At 41.4% G+C, this 18,636-nt stretch overlaps 1 protein-coding gene across 2 annotated transcripts in view; it reads right to left on the bottom strand.

Moving 5' to 3' along the window:
* Positions 1–9,699: 9,699 nt before the first annotated feature.
* IRS1 (insulin receptor substrate 1) overlaps positions 9,700–18,636 on the bottom strand; it is a 45,262-nt gene continuing 36,325 nt past the window's right edge. Inside the window, exon 2 of one of the 2 annotated variants that reach the window (XM_018568378.1) lies at positions 9,700–10,641. In XM_018568378.1, the coding sequence (XP_018423880.1) occupies positions 10,636–10,641 (6 nt within the window). In that variant the 3' untranslated portion in view covers positions 9,700–10,635. The remainder of the gene's footprint in view (positions 10,642–18,636) is intronic. The other variant, XM_018568377.1, reaches the window with a different exon arrangement.

Genomic DNA, 18,636 nt, shown 5'->3' on the forward strand with positions numbered 1-18,636 from the left:
TAGCTCCCCAAGCATGGGCCTCTCCTGAATATCTAGTCTTGCAGCTGATCACGTACAGCATGACTTCCTCTATGCAAACTGCTGTAACAACCAAAGAAGACACGTATAACTGCATGCAATTAGATCTATAGCAAAGATGTGAGTAGATTTAGTCAGATTTATAACTGTATTACATTTATCCATTTTTATAGTAGGATATCTAAAGTAATAAGTAAATATAGGCCTAGCTGTACTGTTATCTGCAGCCTTAGAGCTGTACCTGGCTCTTAGTACCCAGAACTATCCTTTTCCCTATCTCTATCTAGCATTGTGCTGTTCCCTAAGGGCTTGTTCACACCAGCCCCAGTGCGTACCAGCTTGATTCGGAGTCGGCGTCCCAGACATTAACATTAAAAAAAACCCTGAGTAGATGTGAATATTTATTCAAATCAGGCAATCATATGCTATATGTTATCAAACTAACCTCATAGGGCTGATTGCAGGCACCAAATATTGCTTCTAGGCACTTCCTGTAAACAACAGTAGGGCTCCAGCATGACCCAGGAGCTCCTTAAACACATAATGCTACTTGTGTGTTTTCAGAAAAGTTCAGCACTTACACATCTCCTGTACATCCCACAAAATAATGCAGAAACCTTTCAAGTCTCTGGTTGTTCTGCAGTCTCCTTGAAGTTTGTTGTCTTTGGTAACAGGTGGTACCTTCTATCACCCCATCAAGTTAGTAAAAGGTTTAGCCTATGACAGGTTTCCTTTAAATGCACACATAGGGTCTTGGTAGAAACAGAAACTAACTATATCTGGTAAGTTCTAACCAGTAACGCACTGGGCCTCGCCTGCTGTAGTCATTAGCAATGCGGGTTTAGGAACTTGGAAGGAATTTGTTGTCTAATTAACCTCACATAACTAGAAGGTGTTCTCCAGTCAGTACAGTTCTCCAGTCGGTACGGTTCAGTACAAAATACAAAGAAAACAGATGTAGCAGGCTCACATAACAAGTTATCAAAGACTTGCATTTTCTGTGAATATGAAGTCTCTTCTAAAGGCCGTACTATGTGCATATCTGGTGCAATGAATCCTTTTTTTTGTAACCCACAATTATCTGGAGACCAAGCTGTTTGTTTATTGTGTGTAAAGTGCAGAAACACATTTTGGTCAATTTAAAATTGTATATTTATAAATTCTATTTGTACTGTTCTTAAAATTTGTCTATTCCTTCCACATGAACACTAAACAGTAATGGATAACTTATTTTTCACAAGCATAGATGTTTTCTTTACTCATACGTTCACTAAAATAATCTGGGCTATAGCATATTCATACACCTTTGCTAGTAAAACTGACACAAACAGGACTAGATTGATATGCTACTCTGGTATATATTGGTACGATATGTATGGTTATATATGGTTACTCGTATATATGGTTTGTACTCGTATACTCATATATGGTTTGATATATATACAGTATATAGTGTCCTTCTACTTCCAGGTCTCGGAGTGCACTACAGAGGATCAGATGAATTTAAAACCACAACCCTACTCAAAGGCTCTTTTACCACTACGAGGTAGCAGTCATGGTAAAAGGGACTTCTTCACAGTATAAAAGGCTGTCATACAAGACCAAGATTACAAGAGACAGTAATATTAGAAACTATAACTACAACAGCAATTAAATACTGCTGCAATGTGTTGAGGATGGGTCCTATTGGGGACAATTCCTTTCACTTCCTCTCCCAGAGAAAAAAACATAAAGTGGGAAGAAATCAGTTCCAAGTGAGGGGAAAATCGCTTCTTAGCCAGTTGCCATCATAACATTTTGGGTTTCCTGTCACAAATAGGAGGTGAATCTCCTAACGAGGATAGACAGCAGCAAAAACCCAACATTCTAACCCTACCACATGATGCATAACTAAAAAAAAACTAAACTTATAGAAGACTGCTAGGATCATGTTATAAAACACTGAACATTAGCACAATATGTCTTTTAACATTCTCCCTTCTCAGCTGGAAAGCCTTCTAACAACGTGGGACCATGAGTCATCTCTTTTGAACTTGCTTTACCTTTGAATTGAACTTGAATGCTATTCTAAGTTACAACAATCAGGCCACTGGAATAGCTGTTTTTTGGACCCCTTTATGTTTGTCCTGGCTAAACCCATGCTAGACTTACCCTGCCCAAGTCATAACTGATAAATTATCTTCTCTCAGGAGCATGTTGCTCCATCTCAGCCAGTTGGAAATTCCCATCAATTTTGGATCTCAGAATACAAAGGAGAGGTTTGTTTTGTCTGATCCATGGCCCATTTAACCTTCTTGAAATCTCTCAAATTTGTGAGCAATACAGGGATGCTATCGTGGACTTCCTCCTAAAAATGACAGCTGCCTGCTTGTCATACCGATCCTTTGACTTTTAAGTAAAAACAGACCGCATGACCTACAGATTTGCTGCAGTTCAAGGACTCATAGGTTTAAGCCATCAGGGTGGCCTCCATGGCTCTGAAAATGAGTTTACTTTAAACAAGTATGGGACTTGAACATATTGCATAATTAAATACATCTATTTTGGCATCCCATTAAAACAGCATTCAAACCTAACTTGTAATATTTTAATTATTCTCTTCTATCTCTCAGAACTTACGCCCCCTTGATCCTTTAGATAGTATTTGAAAGAAACAAAAGGATCCTTTTTTTGTTTTCTCAGCAGGAAGCTTAGGTCCTTAACCCTTGGCACTAGGCAAAAACGTGAGGGCTCTAGCTGTTAGGTGGTTTGGCCATCGTCGCGGGCCACCCCAAACTGGCCACCGTCGCGGGCTAAACTTTTGTTTTGTGCCTAGTGTCCTCCTGAAGGTAAAACAGCAAAAAGTTTCCAGGCACACTCACCAGCCAGCATGCAAAAAAACCTGTCTAACCGCTAAGGTTAAAAGCAGAGGTTTAGATACACGTCTTCTGCAGAAAATGTGAAAGCCACGTCAAGGCACCTCTATATAGTGCGGTCCTAACTCTAAACTATGAGAGTCTCCATCTAAGAGCACATGGGGCAAAAGATTAAATTGGGTGCAGGTTTGTCTGGAGGAAGCCCAACCTCCCTTAAAGGCACAGGTATGCACAAGGGACCCCGCACATCACAACGGCAGGTAAGAACCCCCATTCGTCACTTCACCAAATCAGTCAAGCAAAACAAATGGTAAACGCACTCATCAATTCGTTACCAGCTTTACAGCAAGGTGCACACGAAAGGGCTTCAAACAGTAAAACAGCAAAAAGTTTCCAGGCACACTCACCAGCCAGCATGCAAAAAAACCACTAAGGTTAAAAGCAGAGGTTTAGATACACGTCTTCTGCAGAAAATGTGAAAGCCGCACAGCCACGTCAAGGCACCTCCATATAGTGCGGTCCTAATTCTAAACTATGAGAGTCTCCATCTTGGAGCACTTCTCCTGAAGGTGGCACTATATAAGCCTGAAGATCTCGACTTTGTCCTTCAATGAACGAGAGACATTTTTTTTATTAACCCTTGCAGAAATGTAATAAATGCACTTTTTTTGATTAATTCATTGTTGGTGCATTATTTTTTTTTTTTTAAAGGGTGGCTGTGCCTTTATGTTCATATTGTAAAATGATAAATGTCCCCTTTGAACTCCAGCCACATATCATTTAATTTTAAATTACTAAGAAAAAGTATTTCAATAATGGTGAATTAAACCACATTCCCATTTAGCGCAAAAAATAAAGCTATAATAGCACTTTGTTAATTAAAAAGTTGGATTCACTTGACTTAAATGGCCATCATATGGGAGATTTGCAAGCACATTGATATTTTTTTTTCTCTTTTGCAAAATTTGAGAGAGAGGTTTATTTTCCACATTTGACCTTGCCATATACCTGTTTTAAGCTGAAGCCAAGGCTACTAGGTAAGTTAGCAGCTGATGCATGCTAAACTCACCAGCATTCTATAAGCTAGTACTACAAAAAAGTGTAAAATGGTAATGGCCAAAGACGAGCAAAGTTAAGGCTTAACATAATAAAAATTAGTGAAAGATGGTTTTAAACAAATGACCACTGTTTGTCTTATTGCATATGTCCATGACTGCCCAGTGCTGACTGGTAGAGGTGACAGCAGGGATAGATCCTGAGCAAAATACCACCAGAGTGTCCAAACCGCTAATGCAGTTACAGTGATAGATGGTCACAAGTGATGAAAGGCTGGAGGTACAATTTTCCGGCACATAACATACAATTAATATAAATATATATTTATTTGGTGGTATAGACACTAGATCAGTCATTTCTAACTTTAAAGAGGTCTGTGAAGCCAGCAGAATACGAAAATTGCAGAAATTCTATGCATGCCAATGATTGGTACAATGGAGACCCGACCAAATAAATATAATTTCACTGGTTCATCTGGTTCATGGTGGTTTATCAGTATGTCTCCAAAACTGGTCAAGAGTCTGCGGCTGTGAGGATTTCTGCGGTAACTTTGTACCCCCTTTATCGTTATTCTTTAACCCCTTCCTGCTTGCATTCTGCTTATTAACATTCCCTATCAAAATCCCCCATGCCTGGCTATCAATCTCTGCTGCCACTAACAGCTAGGGCCCAACTTCATGTAATTACTAAGTCAGCACCAGGGACGTGCAGTAAGGGGAGGCAGGTGAGGCAGAGCCTCACCTAGAATTATGGAGGAAAAAGCTGTCAGCTTCATTCCTGAAGCTGACAGCTTTTTCTCCATTCAGATTGGCATCTAACAGGTTACACAGCAGGGAAATCCTCCCTGCTGTGTAACCTGTCATGGACGAAGCTCCTCAGCAGTGAGGAGCAAGTAAGGGACAGGGATGCTCCTCCATCTCCTCTCTTCCTCCTTTACTCTAGCTTGGGGACGGGACTTCATCCAGCAGGGGCGGGGCTTCATCCGACGGGGGCGGGGCATGCTGGGGAAATGCCTCACCCGGAAAAAGAAGTACTACTGACATAGTGATCACATATAGGCTGGAGGCTTCACTGATAAAAGCAAAAGCCTTTAGCCTGCAGATAAACACTGCCATTTCCAGGCTGCAGTGTTCACAACGTTCATCTGTGGTGCCATCTATTTAGTAGTGTAACTGTCAGATACAGTTGCATTATTAAAAATAAAGAACATTCTGGTTCATTTGTCAGCCTATAATAAAAACAGACATGCCAACACTCCTAAATTGGCCTTCAGTCGCAAAGCTGTGTCTTGTCTGGTCTCTAAAGAAAACAAACCGTCAGGTCCATGGAAGAAAACAGCCATTATATTCTCTAATAACCAGTGTGTCCTATCTACTTTCTGTTCCAGCAGTGGAGCCTCCTTTAGCATCTTGACATGGGCTGTCAGAGGTTATAATGGCTCTTCTCTTCAAGGGACCCAATTGTGTTATTGCTTTGGAGACCTGATAGTCTCTTTAAAGTACATGTAAACCCTAAATGCATGACATTTAATTTGCTAATACACTGTATACACTCTGATGAGAGTGCTAAGTTAAGAGTTCTAAGAGTTCAAACAGTTTTAATGATGACACTGGGTTACAGCAGGGTAGCACAAAAAAGCCAATATGTTTCAAAAGGCCAAAACAAATTTCCTTAATCAGGCAGTAACTTAAATCTGAGTCATGAAAGATTTGTTGCTGGAGTCATCAGTATAGGTGTCATTCCAGCCAGCTCAGGTGAAACAGGGAGGACATGTACCAGCATTATTGCCACTGTTAGTGCCAATAATGCTGGTACATGTCCTTGCTGTTTAACCTGAGTTGTGAGAAATTACATTTAGTACTGTCTGATTATAAGCACTGATGGCTTTGTTTGGCCCTCAAAACATGTTGGCTTTTTTGTGCTACCCTGCTGTAAACCAATATCTTTATTAAACGTGTTTGGACTCTTAGACTTTTGCTTGGCACTCTCAATAGGCTGTGCATATGTGGATTCTCACTTTGGGGTCCCCTTCCCTTCCTCAAGGGATTTCCCTGCTTTTCAGTGTTTGCTCAAGTGCTCAGTGTTCAGTTTGCTAAAGTACTGTGAATCATAAACAACTGTAATTTTTTTTTGGTCCATAAAATAGTATTTCCACATTTGTTTCATCCTTTGTTGCATATCGTAGCTGGTAATCTCCTTTAGACTGTTTGGAGCCACTTCCTGTCTGCATGCATGTACTCCATGGAAGAAAACTGCAATTATACTCACCTCTCCAATAGCCAGTGTGTCCTAACTGCTTTGATGTCTTTAGCCTTTGAAATGGGCCGTCAGAGTATAAAGGCTCTTCTCCCTGATGGTTTGATTGCTTTGACAGGGTCTCTTTAAAATAGATGTAAACCCTAACTGAATGACATTTACAGGGTTATTCACAAAAGGGTGAAGAGCTTGGAGAAGGCAGGAGAAGTGAACAATCTAGGACAACATAGCTGAACTGGAAAGTGAGCTGAATTGGAGAATTTTTCCAAATCATCTATGTTGTCCTAGATTGTTCACTTCTCCTGCCTTCTCCAAACGCTTCACACTTTTGTGAATAACCCTGTCAGTTTGTTAATACACTGTATACATTTTTATGAGAGTGCTAAGCCAGAGCTTGAGACAAATTTGCTGTGAATCTAGGAGCCAGCTAAAAAAAATTAGGTGGCTTACAACTGTCATTGAAAATAAAGCTTGAAGGGCTTGTTCACACCAAATGCAGACCAGATCTGCATGAGTCTCTGCACACGCAGTGCAGTGGGTTGTGCTGCATTTTTTACTGTGTTTTTGATGCGTTCTGGGCCGTTTTTGATAAAAAAAGTGCGTTCCAGGGTGTTTGCATGCATTTTTGATGCGTTCCAGAGCATTCCTTGCAGGTAAAATAGGGCTTGCTGCAGTTTTTTTACATGCTCTGGAACTGAACGCTGTGGTGTGAACTAGAGCCCAAAATACCATTGGAATACATTGGACGCAGTTTTGATCCGGTCTGTAATTGCTCTGCTCCTGGAACGCGCTTGGTGTGAACAAGGCCTCAAACTTATAGTTTAAAAACAAACAAACGGGCTGTTTTTGTTTTTAAACTATAAGTTTAAAAGCTTTATTTTTAATGACAGTTGTAATTTTTAATAACCGTTGTAATTGGCACATGCAGCAATGCCTGACATGTGCAGTGCAATCGTCGTTTTCATACAAAGCTGCACCCAATTTGGGTTTCCATTAGTATGTGCATGTTCACGGGGGGCATGGGACTTTCATTTGTACTTAACTTTCTTGCTATCACATGGGGAAGGTGGGGGACTGGTGTAACAAGCCCCCTATGCGATAGCACATTGGAAATGACAGGTTTTCTTTAAGGTGAGTCTATTAGACCTCTGGTGTCACCTTTCCATTTTAGCTAGGGAATGACAGCTGCCTGCTGAGGCAGCTGAATGTAAACACAGCAGGCAGTGGCTGAGAGCAATAACAAGCCTGCTATTGGATATTCCAAATTGCAATAGCATCCTGAATATTGCAGCCGCCCACAACCTGCTGTCAATCAGAAGAGGCGAGAACTGAAGGAGAAAGTTCTCCATGTCCACTCTTCTGCTGATTGACAGCAGGCAGTGGGCGGGTGCAATAGCCAGCCTGCTATTGCAATTTAAAAATATCCAATAGCAGGCTGGCTATTGCTGCCAGCCACCAGATGGGCAGTTGATCCGAAGAGGGGGCAATGGGGGCGTAGCAGGGGCACATCGACTGACAGCGGTTTCTCCTCCTTACTGGGTGCCAGCTGCAGCAGTCTGTGTCCCCTTCGTGCTCCCCTGCCTCAGCTTATACAGGCGAGGAGAGCAGCGGGGATTGGAGGGGGACACAGATTACAGCATGCAGCGGGCTCGCAGCACGGAAAACAGGAGGAATACAGCTGATACAGGCGAGGCGCGATTGTCCCCAAATTTATTCTGCAGCAGGACAACGACCCCAAACATACAGCCAATGTCAACAAGAACGATCTTCAGCGTAAAGAAGTCCACAAGTCCCACCAACAATTCAGATTGTGTGCATATCCACAAAAGCAGTTGAATTTGTCTGCCTTGCAAGTACTGTGCCATCTTTGCATATGAAGGGTTACCTGAAAACAGGCACTGTTGGTGAAACATGACTACTGGCTCGGGAAACACTGAACTAATGACTGGTGGATGGAAGCAGGCATCATTACAGTCTCCCTATAAACCCTGCACCTAGTTTTCGGCTGCTTCACACCAAGCCCCACTGAGTACCAGCTGCAGTGTCGATCAGTACCACCAGTGGTGTCCGAGAAACTGTAATGATGTTTGTCCTAGTCCTCACACATGAAAGTAAACCAGGATCACAGACAGAGACACACAAATTAGGTGTATATGGTTTTTCAGCAACAATTTCCCTTGTCGACTAAATGGAGCTATTTTGAAATGTCAAGCAATGTTTTAATAAGCTGAAGCAAAGGTGACAACGTCATGTCCTCGTGTGGATAAGCCCCACCCACGTTTTCATGCAGTATCATGGTGGATGAAAAAGCAAATACTTTGTACGTGTGCCAGTTTATTATTTGTAATTAAAATGGAAGCCACCTAAAGTGCATCTAAACCCCCATCCAAAATGTAATATTTTGCAGATTACCTGCTGCATTTGTTTCCTTTGTTTCCCTTTATTTTCACCTGATGATCCTGCCAGTAACACTACTGACACTGTACTGCCTTAGGGGGACACTCACTTGCTGTATTGTACCTATGGAGAAGCAGCATTATCACCTTAGGCCACTCAAGTCTGTTTTTACAGGTCACCTCAACTCTCCTCAACATGGGGTGGGGTGTTCTGCAGTACACAGGTGTGAACTAGGCAGGTCTAATAACACTGCTTGAGATTTCAATGTAGCAGGTATAGTGCATAGAACTTTACAAGCTCACTGGATTGCTGACAGGATCAACAGGTTTTATGTTATCTGTATGGTCTCTACTAGTGGTATATTTAACAGACCAAAAGGAAACAAATAAGAAGTTCATAGTTAGGGTTTAAATACACTTTAATCTGTGTTCATAAGATTTAAAAACTTAAAGAACTCCTAAATAAAAATACAATTATTATATTGTTAGTTTACCATAAACGGATACTGTCACTTTTCCCATACAGAGTGTGGACATAGCCCACCAACCCAGGCAACATAAACTTGCACATTCAAACTCCCTTGCCACCTTCCCACATCATTGGCGCCCTCATTAACAAGTCGGTGTTTCTGGGGGCATGTGACCTCTCATGCACTGTCACATGGGAGGGCGCATGACATCATCCCCCTGTCTAAGCCCCGACACTGGAGCTTACAGAGGTTGGGAGTGCTGCAGCTGAGAGGTGGCAAGGGGGTTTGTTTAGGTAGGCATACCTACCCGGGGGGGTATAGGTAGGCTATGTGCATTTACTCTGACTGGACAAAGTGAAATCTACTTTTTAAAGCCCAACACACTAGGATTTTGAAGCTACTGTGCACTGCTAGCACAATCCATTTCATACAAACATGCTGACAATAGTCATGTTAATAATGTGAACACCCTTAAAATGTTTGGAATGATCAGAACATACAACACGCTTGCCAGAAAAAAAAAATTAAACGGTATCTAGTTTATTACATATAGAAAGATTCCAGAATTTACAAACAGCCACATTGTTCATTGCAGGGTGTTTTCATTTTTTAGAGTTCAGCCAAGTTTCACTTTTTTTTGTCTTTTTCTTATACACTATATACATTGGAAGACTTGAATCAATATTTATTTTTTTTTTTACTTCTTTTACCTATGCAATGAAAAGATCTGTGTTTATTCTAAAACCTGCGAGTATCGTGTATTATGGGGCCTTCAGTTCCGATAATGCTTTTAGTGATAACTGCAGCCCTATCTGGCACAGAAAGAGTTAAAACAAAACACTGCCAGGAGCGCAGAGCTGATGTATCATCATTATTATTATCATTATGATTATTATTATTAACGCTCATATTACAGCCGCCACTAAATAGGACTGAAAACAAGAGTCCTAGTAACCTAGGACCCTTTTGTATGTCTTCTTACCTTAGAAATGAGAATAGTACCCTACCCAATCATTTTATTAACCATATTTATCATTTACCCAAAGTCTGTTTACAACAGAATTCCTCAAAGTCCCATGTAAAAAGATGGGCTCCAGCAGGAGGGAAGAAAATAAAAGTACATGTATAAATCAAAAACCTATGTTAAATATTTAATTCTCACCAATCATTATTAACAGTTTATCGTACTTAATAATTTACACCATTGATTTGTAATACAGTTCTATTTCTTGTAAATTTCAGCAGCAACTTAAATAGAGTTGTGAACAATGTGCGGGTTAAGCGAGTCCATGGGCACCATGGCTTGGTGCTGGGAGTACCAGGTCACTGAGGATGACTCCAACGATGAAGTAGAGCAGACTGTCTCTGTCGTCACAGTGCTTTTTGCTTGGCACAACAGGGAAGGTGCGGTTCAGTCAGCTGACTCCTGAGGTTTGCGTGTATAGTAAACAATGTGAAGTGGGTGCAGCGTACCATCTATTAAAAGAGGAGGATGTGAGGTCCTAGTTGTGATGTGTGAAGGCTACTGAGAGTCCATAATCCCTTGAGATTGAAAGGGTGATTTGTTGAGGTTGTGGAGGTTGTTTATTCTGGAAAGAAATCAAAAAACAAATGTCATTAAGTATACAAAACATGAAAACTGCAGATTATAGTCAAACATTGCATGAAAACTACCAAAAACACATGCAAGGTGATATAGAGCCATCAAACTTAAAAACAAAGCATCTTATATTCACAGAAAATAGACCTTTATAAAGCTTTGCCTATAGCCACTTGTTTTCTATTGGCTGCCATCTTACTTAGTCCACACATGGATCTAGTGTAGTCCTTATCTGCCAACAATAGGGCAGTGCCCTAAGAACATGCAATTACATTGGATATCCAAATCGATTGCAGACCAGGTTGTCAACACCAGAGAACAAGAAGCGCCTGTCAACCCAACAAATCCAGATATGGACAGCATCAGGCTAAGGCTCAATTGTGGTATTTGGCAAATAATCTTATATGTGATTATAGAACAGAAGAATTAACTGTAAATGATAAAAGAAAAAAAAAAGTCACTGCCCTAATTCAATGGCTGGCTGAACCCTTGAAGAAAACGTCTTAGTGCAGTATAATGGCAAGTGAGAAGAGTCTCTGAGCTCCAGCTCTGTTACATGATGGCAGTGGTCACACTTGATGTTATCACCTAAATGAACAGTAAGTTTCTCAGAGGCTCTGCTCACTTACTGTTCTGAAGCACAAGGAAGCTACTGGAAGACTTTTTTTCTAGGGCTCAGTTGAGCCTTTAGCCCCCATTCACACCTATGCGTATTGTAATATGCGCGTCTGTCGCGCGACCGTCACACGTTTTTTTACCGCGATTCGCGGTAAAAAAGTCGCGCGACCGTCGCGCGATTCCAAAGGCTACTTAGCAGTATACAAATGGAAAACGCCCTACAAAACGGACCAATACGCAGCAAAAAACGCTCCGGGACCTTTTCATGCGTGGGCCGTTTTGTAGTGCGTTCGGGACGGGCGGAAATACGGACAGGTGGGAACGATACCATTGACTACAATGCTATTTATTTTTTTGACCGTTTTGTAGAGCGTTCATCGAGCGTAGGACGCGCTACAAAACGGTCAGGTGTGAATGGGGCCTAAATCGAGGTTCTGACCATTATGCAAACGTTTCAGTAGCTTCTGTAAAAAAATCAGTGCAGTGCCAGATTTAGTGCAGTGTAGCCACAATACAGAAACATAAAAGTGTGGTCCCATCAATACTAAGTATTAAAACTTAAGGAACACATTGAAATACCTCCCCAAGTTTAGAAACAGGGCTAGTTCTACATCAGATTGGTGCTGCAGTGCCTTCACAAACACCTTCATGTAGCCATTTGGGTGCTGTACATATGGGGCTCCTCAGCCAACACCATATCACTGCACTGAAACTGCACTTTAAAAACAGTGATAGGAATTTATTAGAACTGGAGGAAACAAAATCTGGAGCAGCTGTGCACGGCAACTGCTCCAGTTTTAATAAATTCCCCTCAGTGGGTTCTCTGGACCTCTGGTTTTCAGCACATAACTGTGAAAATGCCTAAACATTGCTGAAAAGTAGACAAGATGAGAGCACTGCCAAAAAAAAAACAAGTCAGTATAAAATATACATTCTGAAGAGATTATAGGGCTAAACCATGCTGCTTTGATGTCTGCAAATTCCAACCTTTTGTGTAAAATCGCTGAACGACTTCACAAACTGCCACTCAGTCTTGCAAAGCGGCATTACAACTGTCACATAATCACAGTCACATTAGGTTATGCCTAAACGGTTCATTACAGCCATGTCACAGGCTTCAGAAACAATAGCTGAAGAGACAGAGAGCTAAAAATCTGTGCTTAGATCACAGTCTGGACTTGCCATTGTTTCTCATCAACAACAGTCAGTATTTCCTTAACAACCTATAAAACAGCTCTCTATACAACTGGCTTAGAGCAGGGGATCTCGGGCTACAGTGAGCTCAGCGTAGATCGTTTAATGTCACTGACATCACTGCTGGCAGCTTCAGAACAGGGAAAACCTGTGTTTAATCTATTTCCTACTTACCGCCAGCATTAGCTGGAGTCCCCGATAATACAGCTTTGTGGTTGGGGCTGAACATTTTTGCTAGATTACTCAATCCTTCCTGGCAAGCAAAACATGTAACTGAAAGTTACAGTGGGGTACAGCTTTTGCAATAGTGTATGTTTCACATCTGCTCTGAGGTGTATTTTAAAGGAGATTGAACCTACCTTTCATTTCTATCACCAAAGCAGGGATCAGAAAAATCCCAGTTCTGTACAGAAGAGACAGACGAGACATGTGCAAGACATGACTACTGTAATTCTTTTTAATAAGGTCTTATTTTTCATCTTTACTAGTTTCAGAAAAGCATGCTGTTCACCTTAAAAACACTCAGAAGGTTCGAGCACTACTAGAGGCATGCTAGGTGGTCTTAATCTAATTCTGCAGACAAACCTATTGTATCAAAGATGGAATCTGCTAAATCTTTTAAGCCTCTCACATAATGAGCAGAGTTATCAATGCTCAAGCTAGCATTTCAAGTGCTAAAGCTGCATCGCCAAGCTTTGAGATCTATAGCCTGCGTGTGTTGTATTAGTAGCATAATATGCTCACATCAAATCAACACAAAACAGCCACATTCCAAGAGAAATAAAAAGCATGGGTCAAACAAGAGCTCACTGAGCTCATTCACGTTCTCATATATGTTTAGGGGAGAACAGCAAAGAACTTTCTAAACGCAACTTATTTTGGTTTTACAGAGCTAAATCGCAGATGGTTTTTAAACTCGACAGTAATGTTACTGGTATGCATTTTTGGAAAGGCGCAAGGAAAACTTGCCAAACTTTTAATGATTTACCATATCCTGTGACGACATGAAAATATAAAAACAAAACCTAAAGATTTGCAGTCCATATACAATGACATTTAACGTCTAAGCATGGCAGCCCTCTGTGGGTAAGGCAATATATCACTAGAATGTTGCATATTCCCCCTAAACTATAACGTCTACTTTATTAACTCTATTAAGGAAAAGTATTTTGCTGACGGATTCCAGAAATAAGATTTACTTAAAAGTGGTCATGGGAGAAAAATGGGGGCTGCCCTTGCCGGCTGTTGTTCTCAAAGTATTAAAGTAGACCTGAACTCCAAAAGGCATTTACTACTGAATGTTAGAGGGAAAGGTTTAAAAAAATTGATTGTGCCTACGCAGCACCCTGAAAAATTTACATTTCGTTTGGAATTCGCGTTAAATATAGCAGTGCACTTCCTGGTTAGTAGGGAGCTGGGGCTTGGTGCGAAGCCTGCACAAAACTGTGACCAACACATCCTCCTCCTGGCCCAATCAGTTTCAGCAGGCATGTTCTTTACCTCGCTGTCCCTGATTGGAAGGGGGAGTTTTGAGCGGGCTTGAGCGAAAACGTTTGGCACCACGCCGCAGCTTATCAATTTGTTGTATGAAAGTGTTTACAGCCCCATAGCTGTACATCTGCAGCGTGAGACCTCAGACACTGCTGCCTCTGACTGACTGAGAATTGGAGTGAGATTTGGTGCTTTATGCTGTGCTGCTCCTTGTTTTTGCTGCAGGCTCTGACTAGAGTAAAAGCCCAGTTTCAACCAAGATGGCCACTTCTACATCTCCCATACATGCACATACTGGGGGAATGCATAAAAAGTGTCCGAGACAAGTTTCTATCTCAACTGGTGTGGTTGCCTATAGCAACCAATCAGCTACTATATATTTTTTTCCATACAGCTTAGAAAATGAAAATGTAAAGCCGATTGGCTGAGCTCCAGTTGGGACAATGGGGGTGAATAGGCTGTTCCGTTTGCAAGGGAATGTGTACTTAGCAGGGCGCAGTTTTCCCTTAGTTTAGTGAATGAGGAGAAACTCTGCTGGCTTCCACCATCCAATCATGTTCAAGAAAAAAATGCTGTTTTTTTAAATTTTCTTTGCATGCGATTGGGTATTCCTAACAAAGAGAGGTTTCCTCACATTCACTAAGCTAAGGGGAAACTTCCCTTGCAAAGTGAACAGCCTATTTGCCTGTAGTAAATCAACCCCTATGTTTGTCTGTTTTGGCTGATGTAAGGGCACCTACACAAAAGATCAGATGACAATCCTTGGACCACACACACAGCAAAATGCATGAATTTACATTTTAAATTAGAGTGGGTGATACCGGTCAAGCAAGAAAGAAAAACATGTCACCTGGGTCTAAGCCTGCAGTGTCACCAAAGAGCCTAGATTACTTAAGTGACTATAAAAAAATAACAGTACACCTTGAACTCTGACCTAGATGTTCACATTTGTAGACTTTGGTGTTAGGCAAAAAAACATTTAAAAAAATTCAATATTCTGGAGGAAACAGGAGACTCATTTCAAAACAAATGTGTTGCCAATAGCAACCAGATGCGCCAGAAAAGGATTTTAGTTCTACTACATCTGACAGTACTGGGTTTATGTGTACGACAAACAAGTGACCCCAACACAATGCAATGTCTGGATTTGCAGTTTGTGGTTTCTACGAGAAACAAAATCAGCATACTTGCACATAAAATCTGGGTTTCAGCTCTGCCCATAATTCAGAGAAAGAACTAATGAGGCCGAGAAAAAGACGTCATGTCTGGTTTCATCTAACCATCTTTAGAAGTCTTGCAAAAGTGATCATTAAAGTTACGTTCCCATATGTGGAAGCCTTGTTCTGGGCATTGCCTAATAATTTAGCCATTACAGCATTCAAAGCCTTGCAAAACAGCACACTGTCAAAGTGGTACGATTAAGACTTTTGGTCAGAGCCTTCCAGACAGAGCGAGCCTAGCAAAGACTTTCCAGAAAAGCAGACCAAATTATTCCATTAATCTTATTTTCAGACAAAAAAAAAAAAGAAAGAAGATTGTTTCAGCCTTTTCGGTGGCCATGTACTAATTAATTCAGACGGTTTCAAAATAATGCACTTTACGATGGCTGTGCCTTATGCCACCTAAGACGTAGTGACCAACAGACTAGTGATTGGCTACATATACTGAAAGAAAAAAACCTCAACCAATCTGCTTTCCAACATAGCTGCCCCATATGCTTTGTTTTCTTAGGCCTGGTTCACACATAGGCGGCACCGTTTTTGCGCATTTGTACACCTGTGTTCAGCGTGCAGTTATTTGCACATTTTTACGCGCGTGAAAACACACGTATATGAAAACGCTGGTTTTGACTGGCAGCTTAAGAAACATTGTGGTCAATGGAGGAACACGGGTACAAATGCGCACGAAAAAGTGCAACATGTTTCTGCCGTGCATTTTCTGGCATTTCCATTGGAGTCTATGGGGGAAAAATTAGCTTGAAACTGCCAAAAGAAGCTCATATACCCCTTCTGCGTTTGGCGTTTTACTGTTCAGGTGTGAACAGGGACCATTGAAAATCATGGGATTTCTGGTGTTGGGCGGTTAAAGGTTCCTACTGCTCAAAAACGTATAGATGTGAACCAGGCCTTACTGTTTGCTGAGTGGGAGGGGGGGCAGCTGTAGTTGCTTGAACACCTGTACATTACCTCTGCCTCATATTTTCCTCTTGCCTTTAAGTGGCCACTACAAAACCAGTTTACGTGCATAAAGAGAGTGTTAATGAGGTCATGCTGCACTGAATCTTTGATGAACACCACAAGTAATCCTGGTAGATGACGGCATAAGGAGAATATGACTGCACTAGCAAATGAAGGTTAAATAGGTGACAAGATGTAATTGTCGGGCAATATGTGGCTGGTAGGGGACAAAGAATTTGGACAAGAGGAAACAAAATTGTGACCAGCAGGGAGGAAGGGTATGGCTAGAGGGGAATACAGAATGTGGATTGCACATATTGCTTGTTCTGCCACTTGTCAGTCAACAATGTTGTACTTACATTACTGGGGGCAAAGCCCCACAACTAGACTGTCTCTGCCACATGGACAGTACTTGTCATTAGGGTCAACACCACGATACAGGAAAGTCAGAGCTAGGATGGCACAACACCACGGGCATCTCTTCAACTCCTTCCTTGAACTCTAGTGCTGATGTGAATGTTCCTGTGGTCTTTACTACTGATTGGAAGGTATAATTGTCATTTTGGACCGGTAGGACACACAGACATTATTCTACAAACAGGTAGACACTTGCCCTTTTTTCACATGAGCATATGTCCTGGAGAATTCTGTGCATATCCCTATGTTTATCATGAGAATGTATGGCCTTCTGTTGTTCCCATCTGCATTCGTTTCTGGCCATAGATTTAAAAGCTATAAAGCCTGAGGGTCAGCAAAAAAGCCAGGCAACTACCATTTTCAGGGCAGCAATGAACCAACCTTATTTCTCTCATAACTAGTTTACTATAAGAAGTAGTCAGGCCAACATCTCAATTACATTGAAATCAAAATACTGGTTATGTTGAACATCCCATTTTCACAAAAGATTTTTCTATATATTAATTTAGTCTCACATTAAAGGCAGGAGGGGGGTAGAAAGCCCTAAAGGGTAGGTCATGCCAAGAAAAAGAAAAAGCACATTCAGTACACATCTCCCATACATGCACATTTCCCTCATGTTTTATCTCTTTAGAGAAGACATATTGAGAGAGTAAAATGTACTCGCAGGTATCACATGCCAGCTCTATAGATCAAGAGCCGAGTGATCACAGACCGCTGATCGCTCAGCTCATGTCTTCTTCCTGCAGAGAGGGACTTTCCTCTCCCCTCTCTGTTCCTCCAGCGCTCATTGGAGGAATAGAGAGGGGAGGGGGCGGCACCGCTGGCTCTAGAGAGGCAGAGCCAGCTGTCAATCAGGCAGCAGGGCAGATCCTGACTATTTTTGGGATCTTCCCCAGCTGCAGTGCAGTCCTGCGCGGTCAGCAAATCACGGGTAGTAGTAGTAGTAGAAAAAGTACTCCTTTGACCCAAAAGAGGACTAAAGCCGAAAAAAAGGTTTGTCTATAGTTCTCGCTTTCAGGAATCCATTGTGTTAATTCGTGATTGGGATGACAACACAGAGCCTTTTCTGTGCTGAAAACTCAAACAGCATTGTCAGCCCTGCCTGCTGGATTACAGAACTAAGCCTACTCACACCCCTCTGTCCCTCCTGACATGCATACGTCGATTTCTTCCCCAGTAAAACAATGCCGCTGTCTCGACTCCCAAGAGCCAGCCCACACACTGTGTATAGAAAGATGGGCTCTTGGGAGATGTAGTTCCCGGATGCCTACATCAATAGGAAATGAGCTCCCAGTTTCTACCCCTGAAAGAATTTTACAAGAATGCAAAACTTTGTGCAGCTGCTATCACAATATATTATTAATAAGCTGAAAAAGATTTGCTACAAAGCTTGAAGCTAGAACATTCACAGGCTGTGCTCAAATGAAGCCATCTTACTAGTTTAAACTAGAGGCATACACCATCTATATATAAAAGTGATGCCTCAGCACCAACGCTTTGTAGCATGCAGCATCTTTAGAGCCAGGAAATGCCAGGGATAAACCCTCAGCAGAATGTTCAGCTGAATAGATGTGGCATCAACAACACACAACAAGAATGGCATGGTATCCAAAAGAAGTTCTCATTATTTCTCATTTCTCAACATAATCATTTGATAAGCTATAACAGGTTAGTAAAAACAAAGGTGCATGTCAGACAATATCAGTGTGCCCTATTTATTGATTTAAACACACTTGCACAGAAACAGCCAGGCAGAGAATGCACCATTGTGGCGGCTGTTTGGAGGTAAATAACAAGAAATGAAACTCATACTACATACAATACCATCATTATACATAATAATGATCAGATCTAGGTGACAGCAATTTCTATGTGTTTTTTTTTAGCTGTGGCTGGAGTAGGAAATGGTCTAGGCCCCGTTTAGGCCTGTGAATTGTGGTAATGCATGTTAAATTAAATGTTTTAAGGGCAAATACTGAAAAGACACTAAAGCAGATAATACCTTGAGCACCTGGGCTACAGCACATCACAACACAGGGTAACAATACATAATAAATAATAACGATTAGATCTAGGACAGTGGGT

This window comes from Nanorana parkeri, unplaced genomic scaffold, assembly GCF_000935625.1.
Source record: "Nanorana parkeri isolate BGI_ZX_2015 unplaced genomic scaffold, ASM93562v1 scaffold1178, whole genome shotgun sequence".
Lineage (NCBI taxonomy): Eukaryota > Metazoa > Chordata > Amphibia > Anura > Dicroglossidae > Nanorana > Nanorana parkeri.